We start from the raw sequence: 27,377 nt of genomic DNA on the forward strand, positions 1-27,377 counted from the left end.
TATATATATTTTTTAGATTTGCCTAGAGAGAGTCTTTAAACCTCTTTTGTTGACCACCAGCGTTACACTTTCCATTCTTAAGTTCGGAATAGAGTAGTTGCTTTGAAGCTGATGTTGAAGAATCATTGGTGACCTTTGCTTCTTCTAGCTTTAGTTCGCCTGTCTTCCCCAGTGATGTGTACAAATTTTCAGAGACACCATTGATGGAATCTTTCAAGGAGTTGGAGATGGCGTTTATTAGTGGTCCATATAATAAATATGCAAGGGCAGCAGCATTTAGCAGCTGTTATATTCAACCAGCCATAGCTCAGTGACAGAGGAGCGTCTGCTTTGCACTCAGGTCCTGGGTTCAGGTCCTGGCACCTGGGGAGAGGGGTGTTGGGAGGTTCCCTGTGTGAAACTCTGGAGAGGTCAGTGTAGAGTTGCTAATAGGATGGGACAGTGGACTGCCTCAGAATGTGGGAGCTTCCTATGTAATATTTTATTTTAAAAATGAAGTAGATAAAAGCAACTGAGAGATCTTTGCATGCAGTCCTGACCTCACCCTGATTTCCCCCCATTTAAAATAAAAAAGTTCACTTATGTTTATTCACATACTGTATTCAGACTGTATTAAGCTGTATTTTTTAACAAAAAATGCATCTTAGCCCACTACCAGTTTTATACAACGATAACTATTTCAAAACTATATGGGATATATGGATTTGGCAGGAGGCCCACATAAATCCCAGCCTTCAAAAAGACCACAATTTAAGAAGAGCTTTTCAATAGTTAGAAATGGTTGTGCAGACGTTACTGTTTTCCTTTGCATTTGACAGGAAGTATTTCAGCGAAACCTGTAAAAACAGTAACTCTAAATATGCTTACCATATTTTTCAGTGTATAAGATGATATTCCCCCCAAAAAAATTTAAGTTTAAAATTGGGGGTCGCCTTATACACGGAATGTTGCAATTAAATATATAAACACATGCAGACATCCATATTCTCTCCCCCCCCCCTCAGCCTCCCCTCACTATTGGCCTCACCACAAACCCTGGTCTGGTACTCCCCCCCCCCCGAAGCCCCCACTCCAGACACTGTCCCTTTCACCTGGTTCCCTCAGCTGCCCCCTGGCTACCCAGACCCCCCCCCCATTCCCCAAGCGCACTCACTCAGGCAGCTCTGGCCATCACAGCTCCTCAATCAGCATTCGCATCTGACAGCGCTTGTGGAGTAAATACGGTACATACCGTAAATACTGAGACAAAAGTGCAACACACAGGCGGGAGAGCTGGCGCTGCAGCTACAGTGGAGTTACACTGAGCCAAAAGGAGCAGCCGCCATTACACAGCTTGCCTCACTGTTTGATGTTTAAATATACCGTACTAAATATGCCGGTGTTTTGAATATTAAATAAAATATCAAAGTTGTTCTGTTTGGTGTTTAAAGTATTTATTTCTTAATTTGGGGCTCCAAAAAACAGGGGATGTCTTATACGTGGAAAAATATGGTATGTCCTCTTCCAGCCATTAGAGAAATATAGAATGGACTCTTCTTCATCACATTGGCAGTTTTAGGAAAGGAAGGCTTTTTTTCCCCTTCCTGCGGTATGATATGTCCATCAATGTAGGCTTTTATTACAGAGCCAAGAGGAAGGCCAACCCAGCTAGACCAAAACTGGGCGCAATATGCCCAGCTAAGACCACTCTCATCTGGTGCTTCACCCAGCTGCAGGAAGGCCATAGGCATGCAGGCACTGCGGATAAACACTCTCCAAGTCATCACTCACCTGACGCAGTGTCCCTCCTTTGGCTAAACAGGTGAAGCTTAGAGACAGGGCTGTAGACAGCAGGCACCAACTGGCTCCCTCCTTACACATCACATACAGAGACAAAAAGTTACAGCAATGTTTGGCTTTTCTCTTCTTATAAGGCCGCCTTGTGGCTGTGACACCACCATCTTCTGGAAGTGAATCGCTGAATGACAAGCGCCAGGAAAAAGCATTTTCAGAAAGCTGAGTGGTAAGTTTGAAATCGCAGCAGTTTCAGACACCTCTTTTGCCTTTGGTAAGCCAGCTTTTGTGATTATTTCATAAAAACGAAACATCTGTTTTGGCCAAGCCAATGGTAGGACTAAAAAATGCGTGCTGAGAAACCATCAGAAGTTTTAAATTCGGACCAGCTTCTTCCAATTGCTACTCTTTATTCCCAGTGAGTTTTGTGTTTGGCAAATTCTCCCCTCCTCAACCCATCCACTATTTGAGTTCCCCCTCAAACTGGCCACAATCTAATGGAGATTAGATCTTAAATTTGCCCTTCTGTCTCTACCAAGTGAGGCAACAAACAGCATTGCTGGTGGTAACAAGCATATTATGACAGGGGACATGTCATCCAAGGACACAGCTGTCTACTAAGAAAAGATTCACTGAAGCAAAAAAAGATCCTATACAGTGAGAAATTAAGCCTGCCGTGTAATCTTAAGAATTTGGAGAAGGAAATGCATATTGTTGACTTGGAACAAGGCCCTTCATACAGCGTTGAAGGAATTATCTGGTCCGGTTCTGGTCTGTAAAGCAGTCTGTGAAGGATATTTGATGCTTTAAGGAGGTTTCAGGTTATTATGAATCTCAAAATAAACCTCAATGTCATAGGTGTGCCCAGTTTGGAGGGAGGCACGGTTGGCAAACGAAGAAAATATACCGGAATACTGTACTACTATCAAAGGGCATGCTCTATTAACATTATTTTTTAAAATAAAAAAAAACTGTATCCAGCCTTTCCACAGACAGAATCATGCTCAAAGCAGGCACATTCAGAACCATTATCACAGACTTAGCTGGCTATGCAGAAAGTGAGAAGATAGTGGCCTTTTAACAAGTCTGTAATCCGACGAAAATATGGCATAGCCATGTGCTAATAGCAGTGACGAATTTATGAAGAATATTGTTCATTGATATTCTTCCCTGCGAGTGTGATATTCTTCCCAGTAAACTTTATAATGGGTATCCACTGGATAGCAATGTCATCCTTCAGTTCCGCTTTAGATTTCAGGCAAATCAAGTTCTTCCTTTAATAAATTACAGTTGCAATGTGTTACACGGAAACATACATAGTAGCAAGCATGTCACAAAGTTTGTATGTGTAGAATTGATTTTATAAACAGGGGGAAAGCATGGTAGGAAACCAGTGCTCACAGATTTCTGTCACCTTCCTCAGACCAAAGTCCTCAGGAATATGTTTAAGGCCACACACTAATCACACACCGAAAACAAACATCACCGTTTTTGTTTTTTTAAAAAATCCTCCAACTTTACATATTAATATGAAACACCATAGAAGGTGTGTGTACAACACAAAGCCTGTCTTCAAAATTGCACAAGCAAAAACATTTTCATATTCACATGATTAAATTGTTTACAGCTCAAATAAGTTATTGATCCTTCAAGTTTAAACATCAGAAACTGTCACCAGCAAATAGTTTAGGTATTTACAAAAGGCTTCATTTGTAACACGCACACAATGTTGAGTTGGATCACAAGTGAATGGCTCTTAAGTCCCATTGAAATCAATGGGGAACAAGTCACGACACAATTCGGAACACAATCCCAGGTGTGTGAATTGCTCACAGGAAATAATTTCAACTACTACTTTGTGCAAAGAAAAAGAAAAATGGCATGAATTCACCATTTCTGTGCTTTCATTTTTTAACCCTGCAGGTATGAATAATGCCATAAGAATTCTGCTTGGTACAAAGATATCTGAAATATCCCACGCTGAAATCCCCTTTCCTTTCGTATGCTCCCCCTAGTGATGTGTGCATGCCTCCATCATTATTAACTCATTATTAACTTTCAAGAGGAATGTGAAAACATTCCCATTTACCCAGACACTTAGTAGGTGAAGAATACTGTTCCTGGAACCCTGAGATCACTAGACAAAATGTTTTTTTAAAAAAACTAGAACAGTCCTCCCCCCCCAAAAAAAGTGTGGAACAGTTTGCTACCCTACGCTTAAAGAAGAAAGGGCAGGATATAATTTCAACAAATAATAAAGTGACAGTCTTCACATTAGAACTTATCACGCGCTTTTGCATTCTTAAAGCTTTCTTGAAGAGGGCTGGAGAGATCACAAAAGGCTCAACTTACCCATTAATTCATGGATGGGACTGCTACACATTTCCTGAACAGTCAAGACCCATTACGGATTTTAGAAGTCTGTTCTACCACGTGGCAAATGAATGAGCAGGCTTTAAATCCCATATGCTTCTCTGCGAAGGGTAAAGTGCACAGTGCAGTAAGAGAGAGATCAGCTGAAGAGTAACTCCAATTCTTCACCAAATGTTAAGGGCTCTTTTTAGCCATAGCTTGCCTGCCCGTTCAGTATACGGTGTGCAGAATGAGAAAAGACAACACCATCAATAAATCTGAAGGTTAACTGTAGGTATCAGGTGAAACCTTCTTCCACAATGTCAGCTAAGCATACAAGTTCAACAGTTGTTGTTTTTTTGCTGGCAACCCAATTCTTTTCCACGGGATAATCGTTTCCTCCCCTTTCAGCTATTAATTGGCTGGGTCTCAATTAATAAATGTCTCTTGTAATTCCATTGCTGCTGCTATCTAGGCAAATGTCCTTGTGTGTGCTGAAACAAGTTAAAGGGTCCCAAGGTGGAGAGGAATCAGTGAGAGCAGGCATTCTTGGGCTCAAAATTATATCCCTCAGCAATCTGGTTTTGGAAGGTCTTCTCAAATATGACCATAACAGGTCATTTGGGTATCGAAACATCATGCAAAGGAGGAAGATACTAGTAGCTTCACATGAGGAACAATCTGGAACCGGCAGTGAACCAGATCAGCTGTAAATCAAAGCAGTTGTCTATTACAGATAGTCATAAGGAGCCTCCATCAAATAATGCCCTCTCAAAAGCTGACCTAATCTTCATTCCAAGTTCTCAACAGCCTTCATAGACTCAAGCACAGATGGTGCTTGCAAGTCTCTGTATTTCTCCATCTCTGGACCTCTGCAAACAATGTCCTCTTCAGCTGCTGCTGCTGCTTCCTTCTCCTAAAAAAGGGAAATAAAAGCAATAAAGTTAAAACTGATTTAAGACTTTGCTTTTGACAGCTGTACTGCTCTAACAACTGGTGGGTGCAAGTTAAACTACTTGTAGAAGCGGCAAATCGTAATATATGTGGGAAGGCAGGAAAATGGTAAGAGCCCCCCTCTCTATTCACACTAATCGCATACAGACAAGCATACATATGAACAATGTCATCCTTCAACACAAACCACGAATCAAGTTAACTTTTAAAAGTTCTCAGTAGAGTTTCTTCCTCATTATTTAGTTTTGTAGAGTTCTGCGCAGAAACTATGGAGTGGAGTTCCTTTCGATGATGCAGAAAGACACTGCAATCATTCTACTGACGCAATTCCTTTCAAACACACTTGCAACAGAGCCAATAATTTCCATGGTGTGAAATATTGAGGCTGAAGACTCTGCAAAGCTAACACCTTGCCTTCAACCATAGATACAAGGTTAGGAAGGCTAAGAAACAGAAGGCTACATACCCTCTTTTCTGTTCTTCCTATGGGAGAAATGCACAAAGGGACAGATTTGTCCTTTTGTCTAAACCAGCCCCCCCCAAACTGCGGCCCTCCAGATGTTTTGGCCTACAACGCCCATGATCCCTAGCTAAGAGGACCAGTGGTCGGGGAAGATGGGAATTGTAGTCCAAAACATCTGGAGGGCCGAAGTTTGGGGATGCCTGGTCTAAACTATGGATTGTAAATTGTCTAGACTCCATTGTGCAGCCTGACGATTAAGCCCCTTGTGGGAAGAAACACTGGTAGTACCAAGAACAGCTTCCGGGTGTTGATTAAAGAAAATGACCCCTTCTGTGATTTATCTGTTTGCTTGTCCACACTCCTTACTCTGGAGTAGTCACTCTGGTGATATATTTCTGTATGACTCTGCTTTAGGATGTAGCAACTATTCAGAGTTTCAAAGCCTACAATGGGCATGCTTATCTGCCACAAATGTGTATATACACCAGATGGGCTCAAAATATAATGCTCCGAGACGCCCTAGCACACCCTGAAGCTGCATCATTAAATGTTGTCAGATACCAGCTAGCAGTCACTTCAACCATCCTTGTGAAACAGATAGCTAAGAAGTAGAACTTTTTGCATCTTGACAACCTAGAGAGATTTGTACTCACTAAGAGCTGAACAGTTGTCTGCCGTCTGTGCGGAAATGGTCTGCTCATCTCCTAAAAGACTTTGATTTGTTTCAACAGCTTCAGCACCCCCCATGCTTCCAACAGTTACAAACTGACCCAAAGCCACAAGCCTTTGATTTGGTCCATGTTGTTCTCCAGGCGCTAATGTTGTCGCATTGTTCTGTGCTTGACTGAAACTTGCTTGAAGGTTATTATCCTTATTGAATATAGGCTGGGTGGTTAATTGCCTCCTTGTGGAATGCGTAAGGCTTGCAGGCTGGAGAGGTGTTTGGCTATCCAGCCTCAGAAGGGCTGTTGCTTCATCAAATGATTGCAACTGTAAACCCTAAAAAAGTAAAAGTTTGTTTAAAAGACATTTACGCATTCACCCACCAAAGTGCAAAAGAGCAAATGAAGTTCCATGATAAAATTCTAGTTGGGTAGTTTCTGAATCCTAACTAGGATATATGGGGTGGCACTATCAACCCCCCAAATATAAACCCCACCCACCCGCACACTTATGTGTCAGACCAGCAATGCCTAAAGTGTAGGTATGAACTTGAACTGCAATTCTCTCCCTGTAAAAGGGAGGTTGCCAACAAGTGTGTGTTCAGTAGTTACTGAGTGCAGTTACCAGGGCTGTCTTAAGCAGAAGTACTGTTTGTGGGAGAGAGGAGGAGGGCAGGTGTGGAGGATTCCCTGGTTTTGAATGGGGTAACTGTGCCCCTGAAGGACCAGGTGCGCAGCCTGGAAGTCATTTTGGACTCACAGCTGTCCATGGAGGCGCAGGTCAATTCTGTGTCCAGGGCAGCTGTCTACCAGCTCCATCTGGTACGCAGGCTGAGACCCTACCTGCCTGCAGACTGTCTAGCCAGAGTGGTGCATGCTCTAGTTATCTCCCGCTTGGACTACTGCAATGCGCTCTACGTGGGGCTACCTTTGAAGGTGACTCGGAAACTACAACTAATCCAGAATGCGGCAGCTAGACTGGTGACTGGGAGCGGCCGCTGAGACCACATAACACCGGTCCTGAAAGACCTACATTGGCTCCCAGTACGTTTCCGAGCACAATTCAAAGTGTTAGTGCTGACCTTTAAAGCCCTAAACGGCCTCGGTCCAGTATACCTGAAGGAGCGTCTCCACCTCCATCATTCTGCCCGGACACTGAGGTCCAGCACCGAGGGCCTTCTGCCGGTTCCCTCGTTGCGAGAAGCCAAGTTGCAGGGAACTAGGCAGAGGGCCTTCTCGGTGGTAGCGCCCGCCCTGTGGAACACCCTCCCAACAGGTGTCAAAGAGGAAAACAACTACCAGACTTTTAGAAGACATCTGAAGGCACCCCTGTTCAGGAAGGCTTTTAATGTTTAATAGATTACTGTGTTTTATTTTTCTGTTGGAAGCCGCCCACAATGGCTGGGGAAACCCAGCCAGATGGGCGGGGTATAAATAATAAATTATTATTATTATATCCGGTGCCATGGTGCAAAGATTCCTTTGGCGCCCCCCCCCCACCTTCCCAGAGTTGCCGACCTTTTTTAGGGAGGAGGCACTGCCGGTGACGCGCCCAGCTTTGCGGGGCTGGAGGAGGTGGGCAGCGGTTGGAGGGCAGTTCCTCTGGTGGAGAAGAAGTGGAGGCTGGACACAGCGGCTCCTGGCTCAGCTCCAGGTATGGCGCTGCTTCAGCGCGGCATGGCGGAGGCGTGCGAGGGCGGTGAGCTGATGCAGGGAAGTTCCGCGTCCAGCCTCCGCCTCTTACCTGGCGCCCTCCAGAACTTGGCACCTTGGCGCCCTGCGCCGCTGGCCTCTATGGGTAAGACGCCCCTGGCAGTTACTCATGTGTTGTGGGGATCTAAAATGTCTTTCTTCAAGGAAATGCATGCCTCAGGAATATCACCGTTTACCATCAGTCAAGTCACAATATTTTGTTCCTGGATACTGCCTCAACAGGAGTGATTGATGCTATGCAGAACACAACTGTGCAAGTGTCACCTCTACGACAAAGTCTGCATTGTGAAATCTATAAAGCAGACAGCTTGTGTCCCTTCAGATGTGCACTTGTCTTCTCCTGCAAAGAAGTGCACATCTTCCCTGATATTTAAAGAAAAAAACCAATACACAAACTATAATACAATGGTCCTGTGCTGTACAGGTAACTCCCTGATCCCAGACGACTATTTTTTTGACCGCTTGCTATAGAAACCGTAGTTACCTTTTGCTGGGTAAATACTATGGGCTGGAGTGACTCTGAAGTTAAGAGCTCCCATGCTCCATTTGATTCCACTTTGATTATGGTTTCCTCTGGTGAGCCCCCTACAAAAAATAACCAGAGACAAAGTGACTGGGAGCAGGGACCCTTACCTTTGATAAAAGCTCATCCAATCAGCCAACCAAACTAAATCCCCAGATATATCTCATGCGGTATAAAGTACTTTGTTGAATGGTCAGTAGTCTATAGAGCAGGCATCCCCAAACTGCGGCCCTCCAGATGTTTTGGCCTACAGCTCCCATGATCCCTAGCTAACAGGACCAGTGGTCGGGGAAGATGGGAATTGTAGTCCAAAACATCTGGAGGGCCGAAGTTTGGGGGTGCCTCCTATAGAGGGGTATTGAAAGAAAACAAGGGAGTAGAAAGCAGGAAAGGAAGTTGAGTGACTGTTACAGTGAGCAGTTGAACATTAAATCACAGGAAAATGAAAGAGTTACTTGCTTACTCTTTTCTCAGTTAGCATTACAGGTTAGACACTGAAAACAATATGTACGCACGTACTCACTCCAGGTGAAGGGGCAAAAGAAAGCAAAACAACACTGAGCTCCAAAGATGAGCAGCCCTGATGAACTACTATCAGGAGGCCTGGAAAATCTTTGGAAAACCTGCCAAAGTATCTATACAGGTGATATTCCTCATTTACTTGGGGAATACAGAGGGACATCTCTGCTCTCACACAACTGATAGGCAGGGAAGCGGCTGCTGTTGAGTTAACCCATATGTCAGCTGTTAGGCATAGCTGCCAAGTCTCCTGTATTCCCCGGGAAATCCCCATTTTTCCAGCTGTTCCTAGCTGAAAAAACAGATTTTTTTGTTTTTCCCCGGTTTATTTTGGCGCGGCGGCCATTTTGGAACTGGGCGGAGCATGCTCAGAAGCGACTTTTGATGCTGCTCTGCCCAGTTCCAAAATGGCTGTAGTGCGACTTCTGGCACGGCGGCCATTTTGGAACTGGGCAAAGCAGCATCAAAAGTCACTGCTGAGCATGTTCCGCCCAGTTCCAAAATGGCGGCAGCACTACTTCCGGTCTGCTACTTCCGCCCAGTCCCTTATTTCTCCGACAGCAACTTGGCAGGTATGCTGTTAGGTCCTCTTTGGGCTCTGGGAAGGTTCTCCTTGCGAGCCAGGACTCCTCTCCTGGGTGCTCCCCAGTTCCAGGGTGCATGGTCGCACATGTAAATGGGGAGCTGCCCAAATAATATGCACATATATCTAGAAGACAAGACTCTCTTTGGACCCAAGCTGACACTCAAAGTGGAGGCATAGAATTGTGAAGGTGAAAGGGCCCTGCGGATCATCTAGTTCAACCCCCTGCAATGCAGGAATCTCAAAATAATAATAATAATAATAATAATAATAATAATAATAATAAAATACCTTTATTGTCATTGTACAACCTGTGTACAGTGAAATTAAACATGCAGTCCCCCATCCAAACTGAAACTATACTGGACCCTGCTCAGCTTTGCAAATGTGCTGCACCACTAAGAGGATACCTCTGTAATGTGAAAAGCCACAAACGTGGCAAAAAGTATATCTCACAAGCCTGCTCTACCCACAAGGAAGTGTCCTAAGAGCCAACAAGTATTTGTTTCAGGAACCACAAGACAGGCAATTAGAAAAAGGAGACGCAGAGGTACGCACTGAGTGAATTTTCACACTACAACTGTGTACTGTGTATCACATATACATTCATGTATGCTAATGTACAAGGACACCTCTATTTTGTAATTTAGGAATGGATTATTTGAGCCCAATATTTATGCTAGGATGTGGCAGCAAGGACTGGCACATAGGTCCAGTTGGGTTGATTTTCAACATCTGTGAGCAAAAATGCATTCATGGAATGGGGTTTCCTCATCTCGTTTTTCATACTGCAGCCTATGCATCCAGCTTCCCCCAAGGTTTGGGGAATCCTTGAGAAAGTGGGATACAAAGGGCTGCAGCAGGAAGAAGAAAAACTGGGGACATGGAAGTGTCTTGTACTGCCATAGTGCTTGAATTCCAAGATGCGAATGTCAAGATACCTTAGGGTGGAATTTATGCAAAACCAGCAAATAAGGCATTCCTAACTTGCAGGGGTTTGAGTCCACAACGTACGTAACAGTTGCATAAATACATTATAATCTTTTATAATGAAAAGTAGCTTTTAAAACATGTTTGCCTTGTTTCTGACATATTATCAAAACAAAACAAAATACGGAATAGGCTTAGTTCCAATCTGGAGAAGGCTCTCAAAATGTGCTAGAGTGAATAACCTTTTCTTACAAACAAAAAACAAAAAACTTCAAACAACGCTGCAAGTTTAATGCAACATACTTGCCATAACTATACTTCCCCATTACCTCTTTTGTGGCAGTTCATAATTCCAGTTCTAGAATCTGTCGGGACAGGATTCTTGACAGATAATCTAAGGCCTATGACATCATGTGTGGGGCAGGTGGCTACGGTTTGGGGAAAATGCCCCCATGGTACAAGTGAGGGAGCTTGATGAGCCTAACCAGGGCTGGAGCTTCATACCCTCACTTTGAGACTGCTTCAGCTCAGCCTCTGGTGCGGCTAGTAAATGTCAAACAGATAGGAACTCTGCATGCAGATCCACATCTCAAGAAATATAAAAGACATAAGGGAACAGATGGATCCTTCTAAATTTCAATAATTTTATGGTAGTCAGTACAAGATATAAAGACACAGGAATGTAAGCTGAAACATATGGTACTGTACATTTAAAAAAACCCGAGTTCTCACTAAGCATATTCTCACTTTCCCCCACTTCCTTTCCATTTAAGATGCCCAAAGAATTATCCTGCTTGTGATACAATAGTTCTGTTTGGTGATATAAACAGGACTGCAAGATCTTGTTCGAAAGGAAGCGACAAAAAACAAGCAGCAAAAACTGTTGGATGTATCAGTGAGAAAGTAACCATGCATTCTCGCGCTTCCGTTGCCCGAAGTGGCTGCTTCATCCTGCCTCATGGGTTTGACTAGTTCTAAAAGACAATCCACTAGTATCGCTGTGACTCCAAGGTCTAGCAACAAAACCTTTGTTTCAGGTACCACCTCCACAAGAAGCGAGATTAATTTCTGAAGATCACGGAGTCTTCTCTGTGCTGGCCTCTTGCTCCTTTCCAATGATAAAGGTAAAGGTAAAGGGGCCCCTGACCATCAGGTCCAGTCGTGACCGACTCTGGGGTTGCAGTGCTCATCTTGCTCTATAGGCCGAGGGAGCCGGCGTTTGTCCGCAGACAGCTTCCAGGTCATGTAGCCAGCATGACAAAGCTGCTTCTGGCAAACCAGAGCAGCGCATGGAAACGCCGTATACCTTCCCGCTGGAGCGCTCCCTATTTATCTACTTGTACTTCGACGTGCTTTTGAACTGCTAGGTGGGCAGGAGCTGGGACCGAACAACGGGAGCTCACCCCGTTGCAGGGATTTGAACCGCCGACCTTCTGATCAGCAAGCTCTAGGCTCTGTGGTTTAACCCACAGAGCCACCTGGGTTTCCAATGATATATTCTGCTTATTTTTAATATGCCACAGGGTGGCTTATAAACAAACAAAAATGAATTTTTCACCAGATCTGAGTATTTTAACTATTTAATTCCCTATTGTACAAACCTATAAATGTCTACTTAGAACGTAAGCTCCACCCATATAAGTTTGTACCGGACTGCTGCCTTAAGGGTGCTAGGGATATTACTTGATTTGATATTTTTAGTTGTATTTAACTAATAATGTTTGCTTTATTGTTTTGTGTTCTGTTTTGTGGCAGTGACCCACTTAGGGAATTTGTCAAATAATAAAAAGCAGCAGCTGATACTAATTTCTCTCTAAATAAACACCATATACTCTACTGTCTTGATGTGCATTCATTTGCTATGGTTTCCGCTAATGCAATGGCTCAAGTAAATACAGCAATTACTGTACCTCAGGGGTGCCCAAACTTTTTTCGAAGAGGGCCAGATTTGATGAAGTGAACATTCGTGAGGACCGCCCAAAGTTTTTTTAAGGATTTAACCCAAAAGTTGTTGGGATTAGGACCCCAGAAATCGACATTGGACATGCCTGCTGTACCACAAAACATCTACAGCAATCTTGCAGGTTCATTACACCAACACTTCAAATAGATATATTGGCACATTTAGGATCAGCTTTACTAGCTGCAAATTTGTGGCATCACTGAGATAAATATTATTGCCAGAATCACTACATTACTTGCAGTCACAAATTATTTGAAGCAAGCTATATATAAAAAAAGCTACTATAAAAATATGCAAATAAGTATGTCTGCTCCCTGAAGGGTAAAAATTAATTGATGAATAATATATATATGGGCATATTTCAAAATAAGCGCCCTAGGGCCAAAAAACTGATCTCTTACGCTGCCAGCAATTAAATTCTTACCTTCCAGTTCCAGGAGTAGGATGTGTTTTTCAGTTCAATTGGTCCGTTTCAAGAGTTGCTAAAATACAAGTTAAACACACACAGAAAAAGGCTCTGCTTAATGTGCAATTCACCATACATACACTGGTATCAGCAATACATTGCATCGGTTCCCGGTAGGTCACCAACTAACATATGAGGAATTGCACGCTAAGCCACACACTTATTTAAATATTTTTCTGGGGACAAGTGTTAAAATAAAAACAAATCTACAGATCAGGAATCAGTCAGGTAAGAACAGCAATAAATGCCAGTGTATATGAATTTTTAAAGTGTGAACAAACATGAAAATGTCCCTTTCAATAAATCATCTTAATAATCTCTTCTCAATAAGCACCTGACACAAATCCATTCTTTTCTAGCAGCAGCTGAATTAACATAAAAAAAATAACAACAGCCTTTTTGCAGCCTACTCTTACCCCCAAACAGAATATGAGAGGGAGATAATCAAGATAGGTTTTGCTTGAGTGAATACAGGATTTTTTGGGGCGAAGCTTGTGTCCAGTCTCCCCCTCTCTCTCCATAGATTGCAGCTGACTTCATGATGTCACAACATTATGGGTTTCCCCATTCCTATCTCTGGCGGCTGTTGGGCTGGAAAGCAGACTGCCACACAAGCTCATGGACTGTTGAAGATTTGTCGGGAGGCAATTTCTGCGACAAGCACATGCATTTGTCATAACTGACCTGTTCCGTACAAATACAGGAAAATAAATCACTACTTACTTTCTAAATATGATCACACCAGATGAACCATGTGCACATATTACTAATGAGCAGTTACGAATGTGCATGTTCAACTGTGTTCAGTATTCTAAGAAGCTGGAGGAGGACCACTCTGAGAATACACCACAGCTGCCCTCGATGTATCACAGATACATTCAAATATCTACTGCTCCAATACATCATTCCTGCTCAGCGATTCTGTCACCACATCCCCTCTTTACCCTAAAGCAGGCATCCCCAAACTTCGGCACTCCGGATGTTTTGGACTACAGTTCCCAGCTAGGGATCATGGTAGTTGTAGGCCAAAACGTCTGGAGGGCCGCAGTTTGGGGATGCCTGCCCTAAAGTTATTCCACTGTTGCAGCAACTTCTACTAAAGCCATCCACATTCAGCACCCATTCCTGGACCAATATCTACACTACTTGCAGAAATGCTGTGGGGTGCAGAGGACTAAACTGCCTGGGAACAGCCGGGTTGATTTAAAGTCACCTTGATGTTAAGCCTCCACAGCCAAGGAGTGTAAGACTAGAGATGAGGGAGAACAGAAAACAAAACTGCTTTTCAGCAACAAAACAGGGGAGGAACAGAAAAATTAGGAGGGACCCCCCCCCATGTTTCTATCTTCCCCGCCCAGGCCTTCATATACAAGACTTTATAAAATACAAATACCAAAACAAGCACCCAGAACACATGCTACCCTAGGCTACAAGATACTATATCTTCTCCCATTACTGAACAAGTTATTTAGAGTAGTTCATTTTCGTAATGGTGTGATTTGCACATAACACCAAGCCATAGTTTGTTTACCGTGCCATGAGTTAACTTCAAGTTGTCTACAGGCAAATAAGCCATGGTTTGCTTCTCCAGAGTTTGATTTGTTTCCTAGTTGGCCTTGGCCTTGTGGCTTAGTATTCTGACAAACATCTGTAGTAGGGGTGGCCCAACAAGCCATGGTTAAGGAAGGGGGGGGGAGTGTTCACATAACGCCAAGTCACAGTCAAAACCAATGAAGGTTTGTAAACCAACAAAGTGATGGCTTCTGACTGTGGTTTTTGACAGTAAGTACCAATGATAATCAAGCTGCAGGGCAGAGTCTGGACCATCAAATGAACGGTTTAATAAACTGTGGCTCACCATTATGTGTGAACCACACCAATGTCTGTTCCTTTGTTTGACCTTTTTTTCCTTCCTTGTTCCGACAGACAACATTATCCAACTTTGAATGGCAAGAGGGTTTTGAAGAAAGTGAACCTTACTAGCTGCCACACTTAAGTAATTCACTTAAGACACAAATGGAGCTAACAAGAACTTAGCTCTGAATATCAAAGCAGCAAAGATTTGAGACTATTCCCTCACAACTGGAATTATTATTCAACCCAGCTGAAAGAAAATAAAATAGAAAAGCAGAGGAATAAATTTTCAGTGTAACACTATCACCTCACCCAAAGCTCTCTGAAGGGTTGTATTCAATGTAAAAAAGAACACGGAACATAAGAGCAAGCCAATGGCCCATCTAGTCTTAATCCACCACTAAGATTAATGCTGTTCTCTCCTTTTGCTGCATGCCCCCTAAATCTGTTCTGGCTTCCCCCCACCACAAACCTTGTGGGGAGGAGAAGCCTTACACTAACACAAGGATTTAGTTGCATACTGTCCTAAGCTCTGGAGCAGAACACACACACAAGGAATTCATTCCAATATCGGAGAAAACTCTACACTCGTAATACGGCACTCCGCTTCATACATAATTCAATAGGTGATCCTCTGTGTATTTCACACTCCTTGCATTCACAAGGAGCCACTATTTTCTGGCTTAGGGACATTCCTAAGGATCTTGCTGCAACTTCCTGTACCAGGCTATTTTTTTGCTCCCCACCCACGCAACTATCACTTCCAAAGTGCTCATCACACCATAGCAAAGGGAAATGCACAAAGAATCATTCATAGGACAACATTTACACAATAAATTGTAAAAAAAAAATACTTTTAAGGCGCATGAACTGTAAGATGAAAAACAAACCCAACCCATAATAAATAATAATAATAATAATAATAATAATAATAATAATAATAATAATAATAATAATTGGTAAAGGAATGAGACAGTGTGTCCACCTTGAAACTGCTTCTGAAATTGGCACGGTTAAGCAATAAAATAAAGCAGGGGTTCCTAAACTGTGGTCTAGCAGATCATCAATGGCCTGCAATCTTCATTCAGGTGGACTATGGCATTTCTGCATTAAATATTTCTATTGATTTTTAATGGACCAAGATATTGAAGAGGTCGGGGAGTTTGGGAACCACTTATATAAAGGCTACATAATGTTATGATTAACTCAGCAATAAATAAATGTTTTCAGCTTGCTCCTACCCTCAGTAGGTGAAGATGCAAGTGTAACAGTCACTGTTTCAGTAAGAATATTACCACTGTCTGTTGTCCATTGAAGCTGCAAGAGGAAGAAGAGCCATTTAAAGAAGCCAACACTTATCACGTGTTGACACACATCCAAATCACCACGAAAACACAAAAACTGAAATGCAGATTTACTTATTTGTTTTTATACTCTTTTAGATTCCTCTTTCTTAACCCTTCTGTGGTTTTAAGAAACAGTTAACTTGGTGTCAAACAAACCCTGATCAAGTAATCATTTAAAGAAATAAAAGCCAAGCCTTCTGCCATGTGGAATATTAGTAAGACCTTCGTAGTCCTCTCTGATATTTGAGTTGTTCTAGCTAGGAGTTTGCCATGAACTTGCTGAGTGACAACCCCAAATAATTAAAGCTTGTCACTTGTTCTATCAGACATCTATTACTGTAAGTGACAATTTGAGTAAATAAATTTGCTCTACTAAAAACAATCTTTTTTTGTTTTATCATGGTTTATACTCTGTTTCTCATTTTGACAATACTGTATCAATCACCTTAGTAGGCAATTTAATTGTATTTTACTCAAGGGGGGGGAATTGTGCTAATGCCTTTGAAACGGTTATCCTGAGAGAGTCAAGAGCAGGCAATGAAGACTGCCAAAACGACCACAAAACTCGGCTAAAAGAGAAAGAGGAAAAAAGAAGAGTCCGCTCTTTTACCATTGCTGGAATAGTTTCTGAGTTGTATAATATCTTTCCGTTTCTTAGTGACTTCTGCACTTCATGAATGTGGTTCTTGAGATCATTTACAGTAGGAAAGAAAGACAAGTTGTGCTTCTCCGGCACTTCATCAGGTCTGAACAATTCTCGCTCCACAAATTTTCTGTTGAGTATTAGAAATGGGGGGGGGGGAGGATTACACACATGTTGATACGTGATTTATCATGCCTGCCGCTCTTCCGGACAACATACAATCAAGGTTTAGGAAGTTAAAATTCCTTCCCCAAGCAGGGTAGAGCTCACACTCACAGATGGAGGTCTCCCACCTCCCCCTTTCCTTCTGCATCTGGAGACTGGGGCATCCTTGGGAATGGTGCAGGGCTCTACAAATGAAGGGAGACTTGGTGGAAGTCCCCTCCAAGCCCAAGTGTTTTACTCTACTAACATACATTTAGCCCAATTAACAAGGGTCGGATTTTTTAAAATTTAAATTGGATTTTTAAAATAAAATGCTCGCGGTGTGTGTGTGTGTCTTTCTCAAGATAGGTTTCTACATTATAGTCCTAAGGAAATAAAGAGTTTTTCATGTGTGCTAAAACTCAGCCTAAAGTTTAAAAGGGAAAAGAATGTTTTTTAAATATTTTTTTTAATTAAATTTTCCGATTATAAACAACAAATAAAGACAATCATAACAATCTTATTTCCAAATCCGTATGTCCACATCCAAAATATAACATAAAATGAAAACATACACAGTTAAGAAAAAAAAACAATAATAACAATAAAATTACCTAATTTTAAATTTCTTAATTCCTTATTGGACCCCCTCGAGCCCCCTTTTTAACGGTTCCAATATCGGCTCCACTTTACAGGTTTCATTTTTTCCCCAAAACCTCCTATTTCATCATCTGCAACCTATATAAATGCTTAAAATCCCCTTCAAATGTCTAAGTTACAATACTTCTAAACATATATTCTAAATTTCTTCCAGTCTTCTTGCAGCTTCTCGTCTCCCCGGTCGCGTAGTTTCCCGGTCAGGTCAGCAAGTTCCATATAGTCCAACATTTTCATCTGCCATTCCTCCACTGTTGGTAGCTCAGATGTCTTCCAGTACTTTGCTAGTAATACTCTTGCCGCAGTCGTGGCATACAAAAACAAATTCCAATCTTTATTAGGTAATTCTCTTCCCATTATGCCCAAAAGAAAGGACTCTGGTTTCTTAATAAACGTAGTCTTAAAGACTCAAAAGGGAAAAGAATGTTTAACCACATCAGTTTACAAACATGGATACACATGATATAATGTTATGCTTTTAGTTAAATAAATTGTTTAAATTGTTATTCAGGAAATGATTCTTTTTCTCCTTCCAATAAACTACAGCAGAAAAGTTTTCCAAATATAAACAGTTAACTATTAAACCTCACAATAATTTCATAATTATTGGTCTATGTAGTTCTAATAGTAAAACCAAATCAGTGATTTTTGATATAACTAAAAACTACTCTGAAAATTTATTATTCCAAAAGTGAAACCTTCATCTGGTTGTAAATATTAAGATTATGCCAGCAACAATGAGTCTTTCTGTAAAAAAAATGATTTAAATCAAGTCTTACTGACTAGTGATTTAAATCGTGATTTAAATCAAATGCACCCTTTGATTAACCCATTCTTTTCCTACCGGAAATAACCCAGATATGCATTTTAAATAAAAGCACATATTCTACTGATGTAAAAACACCAGGCAGGCCCCACAAATAACCCAGAGATGCATTTTAAATAAAAGGACACATTCTACTCGTGTAAAAACATGCTGATTCCTGGACCATCCCTGGGCTGGATTGAGAAGGCAATTGGCCCACATCTGGCCCACGGGCCTTAGGTTGCCTACCCCTGGGCTAAGTTGTAGTTTTTCTTACACTGCACAGAAGATAAAGCTTTACATATTGGTATTCTATATTTTCTTTACCAAACTTCTGTTTGCCTGGTTGTTTTGTTTTGAAGTTTTGTTTTTGCAAAGTTTTTGGATTTTTCCTAAGTAGTCCAGCAAAATTTGTGGGGCATAGGAATTCGTGCTCCCCCCCCCCCCAAAAAAAAGTCTGGGCCCACCAGATGGTCTTATGGACAGTGGACCGGCCCCTGGCTGAAAAAGTTTGCTGACCCCTCTTAGCCCATACATTGGCCTCTTGAAAAATCTCAGGTATGGATAATAAAGTAGTAAGTTTCTATACTACAGGCTTAGGGACTAGAGGTTTACTACCGGTCTCTGGGGTGCTCTTTCCAATTGGTTTGAAAAGCACCTACCTTGATATATGGGAAGGATCTGTGCAACCACATTCCACTCCCAAAAGAGCCAAAATGTAGAAATCAGGACGGGGGCGAGGCAGGGAGCAGGCGCTGTGTCATAACCCACACAAAGTGGAAGAAGTGTGTTGTGTAGAGACTTGCAAAGACTTACCGTAACTGTTTCCTCACTGCGTAGACTTGTTCTATTCCTTGAGACACTAGCTCTCGGATCTTATCTGCAACTTGCGGGTGAAGTCGCGAGGGCAGCGTGCAGCTTTCGTCTTTGCCTGCATCATCCTCACCCTCAGGAGACGGTATGGAGAATGGCGATCGTGGGAGGCACATCTCTAGTCGATGATACTGATGAGCCTGCTGAGTGGGTAACTGCACATACCACCTGGTGAGAAAAACTGGAAGATGCAACTCCCAATAAAGTAATTCCTTTTTCCAGCAAAGGGGGGGGGGAATCAACTCTAGTGAATATTTCAGGTCTGTCTAACTCGGGGTAGGCAACCTAAGGCCCATGGGCCACAAGCAGTCCATGGGGGTCATTTAACTGGCTCACTAGCTGCCCCCAAACTGAGCCGCCCGCTCGGTGAGTCCCTGTGCACTGCGCTAAACCAGCGCAGGCTTCCGGTCTGCCGCACTGACGAGAGGGTGCAGAGACCTCGAGCTCCGAGGTCTCTGGCATTGCGGAGGGGGGGAATCCGCGGGGGCACGCGGATCCCCGTAAAAACCCTGGGTAGAGCATCCCGGGGGCTTAGCAGCCCAGCGGAGCTCCTAACGCGATTCCTCTGCTCAGTAGAGAAACTCATGGGCATAACCACACTTCCACACAGATTGCCACTGTTATCTTACCCACTCCATGGCAGTAAAAGTAAAGGTAAAGGATCCCTGGACGGTTAAGTCCAGTCAAAGGCAACTATGGGGTGCGGAGCTCATCTCGCTTTCAGGCCAAGGGGGCCGGCGTTTGTCCACATACAACTTTTCCGGGTCATGTGGCCAGCATGACTAAACTGCTTCTGGCGGAACGAGACACTGTGATGGAAGCCAGAGCGCACGGAAACACCGTTTACCTTCCCGCCACAGCAGTACCTCTTTATCTACTTGCACTGGCGTGCTTTCAAACTGCTAGGTTGGCAGGAACTGGGACAGCGCAACAGGAGCTTACCCCGTTGCAGGGATTCGAACTGCCAACCTTCCAATCGGCAGGCCCATGAGGCTCAGTGGTTTAGACCACAGCGAGGGGAAATGCCCTATTGTCAGTCCTGCACAAAGAGAGATTTAGAGGCAGGCAATAATTAAGTGGTTTGAAATTCCTCAAAATGTTTGGGGTTTACCCAAGGTGGTGGCTACGACAGAGCTCATTTTGGTGCCCATCAGGGGAGGAGAAAATAAGAGAGATGTGACTCTTCCCAGACTCTACTTCTCCCTCCCCAAAAAGTTCATTTATGAGTTTACTCCGTTGCAGGGATTCGAACCGCCAACCTTCTGATCGGCAAGCCTGTCCCTGGCAGTAGCACTATCTTGGAGTAGGTGTGGTCTGTGATGCTGTCAAGTAGCATGTGCCACTGATCCTGGTAACAGTGCACTGGCTGCCAGTGAGCTACCGGGCCCAATTCTAACAGCTTAGAACTTAAGTATCTAAAAGAGCGCCTTTCTCGGTATCAACCATCTCAGACCCTATGACTGGCAGGTGAGGCCTTGTTGGTGACACCACGCCTAGGGTCTCCTTTTCAGTAGTGGTTCCCCTTTGAGATGGTATGTTTGATGTTGCTGGAGCCAGTAATCTGTGTATAAGCATTTGCTGTTATAGCCACTTATCAAGCTGAAAGACATACATTACCTGAGAACCCCGCCAGCATCAATCAGGTTTTTCTTCAGCACGTTGAAAGCTTTCTCCTGTTCCACACGTAAAATTTTCTTATCAATTTTGGGGTCTGTCGGAACTCTATACTCAGGGAACTTCTGGACCTTCTTAATATAGATCCTGCCACAGGAAAGGAGGGGAAGGAATCACAACACACAGACTACGACAAACAAACACATTCTCTTATTCTATTAAGACGTTTTAGAATGAAAAATACCTAACTATTTAATGAGGCGGAAGAGTGACACGACCCCTTAGAACAGGCATCCCCAAACTGCGGCCTTCCAGATGTTTTGGCCTACAACTCCCATGATCCCTAGCTAACAGGACCAGTGGTCGGGGAAGATGGGAATTGCAGTCTAAAACATATGGAGGGCCGAAGTTTGGGGATGTCTGCCTTAGAACATCTTTGCCCTCCACAGCTGCTCTTATCTTTTTCTATAATACTGGTAGGTAACATTTACAGTGGTACTTTGGTTTAAGAACAGTCTGGGTGTAAGAACAAAATCCGAACGATGGAAGGGCACCGGCGGCAGTAGGCCTCATTAGGGAAAGCATGCCTCGGTTTAAGAACAGCTTTGGTTTAAGAACGGACTTCCAGAACGGATTAAGTTCATAAACCGAGGTACCACTGTACTTGCAAATGTTTTGTACGCTGTTGATCAAATAAACACTTGTTCTATTTACTAAAATGTTCGAAGCCTTCTAGAGTGGCTGAGGAAACCCAGCCAGATGGGCAGGGTATAAATAATACAATGCAATGCAATGCAATGCAATGCAATGCAATGCAATGCAACGCAACGCAACGCAACGCAACGCAACGCAATACAAATAATTCCACTTCGCCGGCTATCCATTGCTTACCTTGCAGGACAGGTGGCTTTGTACACTTGGCAGGAAATGTCCTCCTGTTCACCGGTTTTCCTGGGCTGAAAACCCTTCCTTCGGGGCCCATATTGGCACTCCATCACTATGGCTCTGCTTCCTGTTTCGAGGATAATGCTGTATGTTCATTGCGACATATTTTGTTTCCTCAGCAAATCAGTTTGGGATAGGGATTGGGGGGGGGAATACACCCGTCCAAAAAGCCAAATCCAGAAGTGGCCAACCCTCTGTGGGTCATTGTAACGAACTGGTGGGGGGCCACCCAACTATCAATAATCTGACACAATATAAAGCCAGGGGATTCAAACTTCAAGCAACACACCTGCAAAGACAGACTCTACTTTTGCTGTTCCGGCTGGAATTCAGCACTTTTTGAATCTAAGCCACAGCTGAAAGACAGCGGCGGAGCAAGCCAATCGGGCGCCTGGGGCGGCGTGTGTGCCCTGCGCCCAGGGGCGGGGCCAGCCAGGGCAGGACGCTTTATGGGACGTCCGAGGAGTCTGCCTGCCTCCTCCCACTCAGCCACCCTACAGCTGAGGGGAAGGTGGCAGGCGGACTGTTTCGGGCAGCGTGGTGCCTGCGGGCACCCAAGCCACCGCATCACTCCCAGGAGCATGGCTCAGGAGCGCTGCAGGCCCCGCGGTGAGTGCCGCCCTGCATTTTGTCACACACCCCAGTGGTGACACCTGGGGTGGCCCGCCCCCACAGCACACCCCATTCCTCCGCCCCTGCTGAAGGAGAACCAGTAGCAGAGCCAGCCAGCCCATGAGGTGGGGTAAAGCAAGTGCCTCGGGCAGCGGAAGCAGAAGGGGCAGCACCCCTGCAGATAATAAAGATAATAATAATAATAATAATAATAATAATAATAATAATAATAATTTATTATTTATACCCCGCTCATCTGGCCGCCCCCCCCCCGCCACTATGGGCGGCTTCCAACACACATTAAAATACATTAAAATATCACAGATTAAAAACTTCCCTAAACAGGGCTGCCTTTAGGTATTTTCTAAATGTCAGGTAGTTGTTTATCTCTCTGACCTCTGATGGGAGGGCGTTCCACAGGGCGGGTGCCACTACCGAGAAGGCCCTCTGCCTGGTTCCCTGTAGCTTTGCTTCTCGCAGTGAGGGAACCGCCAGAAGGCCCTCGGCGCTGGATCTCAGTGTCCGGGCTGAACGAGGGGGGTGGAGATGCTCCTTCAGGTATACAGAACCGAGGCAGTTTAGGGCTTTAAAGGTCAGCACCAACACTTTGAATTGTGCTCGGAAACGTACTGGCAGCCAATGTAGATCTCTCAGGACCAGTGTTATGTGGTCCCGGCGGCCGCTCCCAGCCACCAGTCTGGCTGCCGCAATCTGGATTAATTGCAGTTTCCAGGTCACCTTCAAAGGTAGCCCCACGTAGAGCGCATTGCAGTAGTCCAAGCGGGAGATAACCAGAGCATGCACTACTCTGGTGAGACAGTCTGCGGGCAGGTAGGGTCTCAGCCTGTGTACCAGATGGAGCTGGTAGACAGCTGCCCTGGACGCAGAATTAACCTGCGCCTCCATGGACAGCTGTGAGTCGAAAATGACTCCTAGGCTGCGCACCTGGTCCCTCAGGGGCACACTTATCCCATTCAGGACCAGGGAGTCCCCCACACCCGCCTGCCCCCTGTCCCCCAGAAACAGTAATTCAGTCTTGTCCACCCCCACTGCTGGAGAAACGGCGCTGGCAGAAGCATCCATTTCCGTTGAGATTTTATGAGATCTCACAGAAAGCTTGCGAGATCTTGCAAAGCACACGAGAGCTCGCAGAAAACCGGTGCCACCTCTCCGGTGGTGGCAGCAGCAGACAGGAAGCACATTCCTGTTTTGCCTCAGGCGGCAGAGCAGGATGCGCGGCACCTGGCCAGGAGCTCACCAAATGTGTGGGCTAAGACTTTGTTAAAAACAAATAATTTAATAATTTAACACTGCTAGAGCAAGAGACATGTGTGTTCCATGAAAATAAAGTTTCCATACATAAAAAAGAATGTATGGCCTGTGCACACTCTTCTATTTGAAGATGGCATAACTGTTTATTTCATCACAATTGCATGTACCGTATATTCCGAAGTATAAGACGACTGGACGTATAAGACGACCCCCAACTTTTCCAGTTAAAATATAGAGTTTGGGATATACTTGCCGTATGAGAAATACAACCCGGCATACAAGACGGCCCCCAACTTTTGAGAAGATTTTCCTGGGTTAAAAAGTAGTCTTATACACAGGAATATACAGTATATAAAGGCAACTCCACAGTGGTTTCCAAACATGCAACAAGGCATGTTTACATGGAGATTATGCCTGTGTAGAAAAGGGTTCTGTGAAGAGTTCTCAATGACATTTTTCTCAAAAGACTAGAACTCAGGTACCAACACACACACAGCAGAATATGAGTGAAAACCACTGTAACGTAGGCACTGAGACTTTTCCCTTTCTGATCTTTCACAATACCTATAGATATTCTGCAAAGCAAAATGAAGCACAGTCTGCTTAATAAATCTGAAAACCATTAAGAAGAAAGGTAGTTACCAGCATTGACAAAAGGGATCCCGTCAAATGGAACATATTGTGATTTCCACATCAGCCTTGTGGCAGGTTTAGCTGGGCTTGGAGACTGGCGTGTTCCCCACACGCTGTGCGTCTGCTGCTTGTGCACTGTTAGAATATTCTCTAATTCTGTTTCACTCGAACAATAGCCACGGTATGAATCCCCAATTTTCTGCATGAAGAGGAGGTGAAATAATAGGATTTATTCACCAATTAAAATGCTTTTTGGAGTTCAGGAAGTCAGTATCATCACATGAGATGCCTGTAGCAATCCAGTGTGTCATACGCACATTATCTGCAGGAGACAGAATTTTTTCCAAGAGTTTTTTTTCCCTTCCCAATTTTCCTGAGATTAAGATGCAGTTTCTGGGTTTATTTGCTGCAAACCGTGTTAAACATTATGTTTTGTCAGAACTCCATGTAACCCCTTTAACTGTATACGAGTGAAAGCTCAGTGACAAGTGTGGGTAAAATGCTCTTTTGGAAAGCAACACTTTTTCATTTCCGGCGACTTTTACTGCTGTACATGATTCTAAAGAGAAATGTCTGTTGGGCAGTGTGCACCATCTCCACTGATTTTCCTTATACGGCTATTTAATGTCAAACCCATAAACCACTATTTTAAAAACACAGGCAAGTGCATAAAGCAGTTTCAATATTATATGGGGTAACAGCCAAACAGAAAACTCCTGGGAAAATTGTGTGCTATTGTAACAAGTTCTCCAATCAGTCTAAGCTACCACTAGACTGCCTTGGCTCTGAACAAACTACAAGACAGTTTAACTCACAAACGTTAAGTAACTAAGATGTGAATCCATCTCCAATACTAGTGAGATTAATACTTTGCCCAGTTGTTGTTTTTAGCTCACCTCACAGTTCCTGAGACGGCGAGCCCAGGTAGGTGTGTTTGAGGACAATGGTTGTGGGGAAACTGGAAAAGTGTCTTCCAATAACCTAAACAATAAATGCAAAATGGGATATAGAGTCAAAACAAATCCGTGCAAATAAACACGCAATCATAGATTTAGATGATGTTGCTATATTAAGGACAGAAGCAGATTGCTTTTCACTTCCTGCGATTAACATTTGTAAGACAGTATTTGCAATACTTCAAAAAAAAATTAAAAGCTATCATTCAAAGCAACAACCTACTCTTTCACTTTATTGCTGCAAGCCTTCAGGGACAAGATGGTTTAGGAATCTCATATGTCAATCATTAGAAAGCAACCTGTGAGCATTTCATAGATGCAACCAGAGGAAGTTCAGCTAAAATTCTGACAATGGGAAAAACTGCAGAAGTGCAGAACAGTCTGTCTGAGAAGAGATTTCCTCATCTTCTGACCTACCTGGTGGCTGTTGTTTTGGACACCGTAAGAGATGCTTGAGGATGAAGGATGTATCTGCTTGTACCGTCTGCAACAGCAGCCACTGCAACAGTTCGCAAACTCCCACCATTTCTCTCTTCTGAAGCATCTTAGGAAAAATATGGGGGGGGGGGACCCATCGCTCTTTAATAAGTGCATAGAGAACCAAGAAAGCACAATTCAGAAAACTGGTGAGCAATTAGCAAGCAGCAGCCTGAGACTGAAATGTGAATCTGTCTCTGCCAGACCCTGAAGCCTCCTAGAATGGAGAAGCCCTGTTCTAATAGAGCTAGGGGCACAGCTTTCAGAATGTGCTTTTCCATAACCACCACAAGCTCAGCTAAAAGTTGGTTTAGCGACGCCTCCAAGAAAAAAAAGAGGGGCTCCATCTTGCTTGTGTATGTTTGCGAAATTCTACATTTCCCGTCAGATAAATCTTGAGTCAAAGGAAGAAAAGGAAATAATCTATCCCAGTGCGCTTGTTGTTGTTGTTGTTTAGTCGTTTAGTCGTGTCCGACTCTTCGTGACCCCATGGACCATAGCACGCCAGGCACTCCTGTCTTGCACTGCCTCCCGCAGTTTGGTCAAACTCATGTTCGTAGCTTCGAGAACACTGTCCAACCATCTCGTCCTCTGTCGTCCCCTTCTCCTAGTGCCCTCAATCTTTCCCAACATCAGGGTCTTTTCCAATGATTCTTCTCTTCTCATGAGGTGGCCAAAGTATTGGAGCCTCAGCTTCACGATCTGTCCTTCCAGGGAGCACTCAGGGCTGATTTCCTTCAGAATGGATAGGTTTGATCTTCTTGCAGTCCATGGAACTCTCAAGAGTCTCCTCCAGCACCATAGTTCAAAAGCATCAATTCTTCGGCGATCAGCCTTCTTTATGGTCCAGCTCTCACTTCCATACATCACTACTGGGAAAACCATAGCTTTAACTATACGGACCTTTGTTGGCAAGGTGATGTCTCTGCTTTTTAAGATGCTGTCTTAAAAAGTGTGCTATTGGTACAAAATATAGTCCGTACTTTGCACCTGGCAGCTGTGACCTCTGCATGCAGCAGCACACAGCCTGCTGTTAAGGCATGTCTCAAGAAAAAGAAGCTTGAAGAGCCTGTGAGAGGTCTACCTCTTCAAATCCCAAGTTTACAATTAAAATTATTGATTCTGAGTGTGGAAATAGTTGCATAATGAAGGTTTTTGCCTTAGCACCAGAATTCACAAATTGAATGTTAAGTGCTTTCACTTAGCATTATGTTGTACTTATTGCAGTGGAACTTGCTTCCACATAGTCTGTTGGGGCACTGTGAGATATGGACCCCAACTGCACCTTACCCTGACAACTGGTGACATCCAAAAGTTGACCTTGGGGAATAATCACTTGTGCCATTCCTGGCTGAGAAGAAGGAATAACGTGCAGCACTTGCCCATTTTCAGACTGGCTGGCAACTATCATCTTTGAAGGAAACAAAGAAATGGCATAATGAATATCATATAATATTTGAGAGAGAGATTTCTACCAATAAGCTTCAAGCCAATTTGAAATTATTCATCTTTGATTTATAGAAAAATCAGAAACCACTGAGATCTAGGTTTGAATTTCAGCAGAGAGACTCCAGTTCCTACTGATAAGATCCACATATTGATGGAATTCCCCCTGCCCCAGCTATTTCAAGGTTCCCTTAACACA

At 43.6% G+C, this 27,377-nt stretch overlaps 2 protein-coding genes and 1 long non-coding RNA gene across 7 annotated transcripts in view; 1 reads left to right on the top strand and 2 right to left on the bottom strand.

Moving 5' to 3' along the window:
• LOC118096135 (cyclic nucleotide-binding domain-containing protein 2) overlaps positions 1-4,258 on the bottom strand; it is a 38,832-nt gene extending 34,574 nt beyond the window's left edge. The window contains exon 1 of the mRNA XM_035137489.3: positions 4,126-4,258. Within this exon, the coding sequence (XP_034993380.2) occupies positions 4,126-4,156 (31 nt within the window). The 5' untranslated portion in view covers positions 4,157-4,258. The remainder of the gene's footprint in view (positions 1-4,125) is intronic.
• LOC148687470 (uncharacterized) lies at positions 1,868-11,388 on the top strand. The gene is made up of 2 exons (XR_015950490.1): positions 1,868-2,002; positions 11,246-11,388. It is a non-coding gene; the product is annotated as an uncharacterized LOC148687470 (long non-coding RNA).
• Positions 3,026-27,377, bottom strand: part of CARF (calcium responsive transcription factor) — a 29,132-nt gene continuing 4,780 nt past the window's right edge. For 2 of the 5 annotated variants that reach the window (XM_088671586.1, XM_088671524.1), the window contains exons 4-16: positions 27,023-27,143; positions 25,673-25,799; positions 25,196-25,280; positions 24,309-24,498; positions 21,729-21,849; positions 20,841-20,984; positions 19,167-19,391; positions 16,712-16,874; positions 15,997-16,072; positions 12,860-12,917; positions 8,402-8,502; positions 6,196-6,541; positions 4,989-5,041 (exon numbers count right to left, since the gene is read on the bottom strand). In XM_088671586.1, the coding sequence (XP_088527712.1) occupies positions 12,889-12,917; positions 15,997-16,072; positions 16,712-16,874; positions 19,167-19,391; positions 20,841-20,984; positions 21,729-21,849; positions 24,309-24,498; positions 25,196-25,280; positions 25,673-25,799; positions 27,023-27,143 (1,281 nt within the window). In that variant the 3' untranslated portion in view covers positions 4,989-5,041; positions 6,196-6,541; positions 8,402-8,502; positions 12,860-12,888. Of the gene's footprint in view, positions 5,042-6,195; positions 6,542-8,401; positions 8,503-10,976; positions 11,061-12,859; positions 12,918-15,996; positions 16,073-16,711; positions 16,875-19,166; positions 19,392-20,840; positions 20,985-21,728; positions 21,850-24,308; positions 24,499-25,195; positions 25,281-25,672; positions 25,800-27,022; positions 27,144-27,377 lie in introns of all 5 variants that reach the window. The other 3 variants (XM_088671483.1, XM_088671451.1, XM_088671553.1) reach the window with 2 other exon arrangements.

The sequence above is a fragment of the Zootoca vivipara genome, chromosome 1 (genome assembly GCF_965207765.1).
Source record: "Zootoca vivipara chromosome 1, rZooViv2.hap1.1, whole genome shotgun sequence".
Classification (NCBI taxonomy): domain Eukaryota; kingdom Metazoa; phylum Chordata; class Lepidosauria; order Squamata; family Lacertidae; genus Zootoca; species Zootoca vivipara.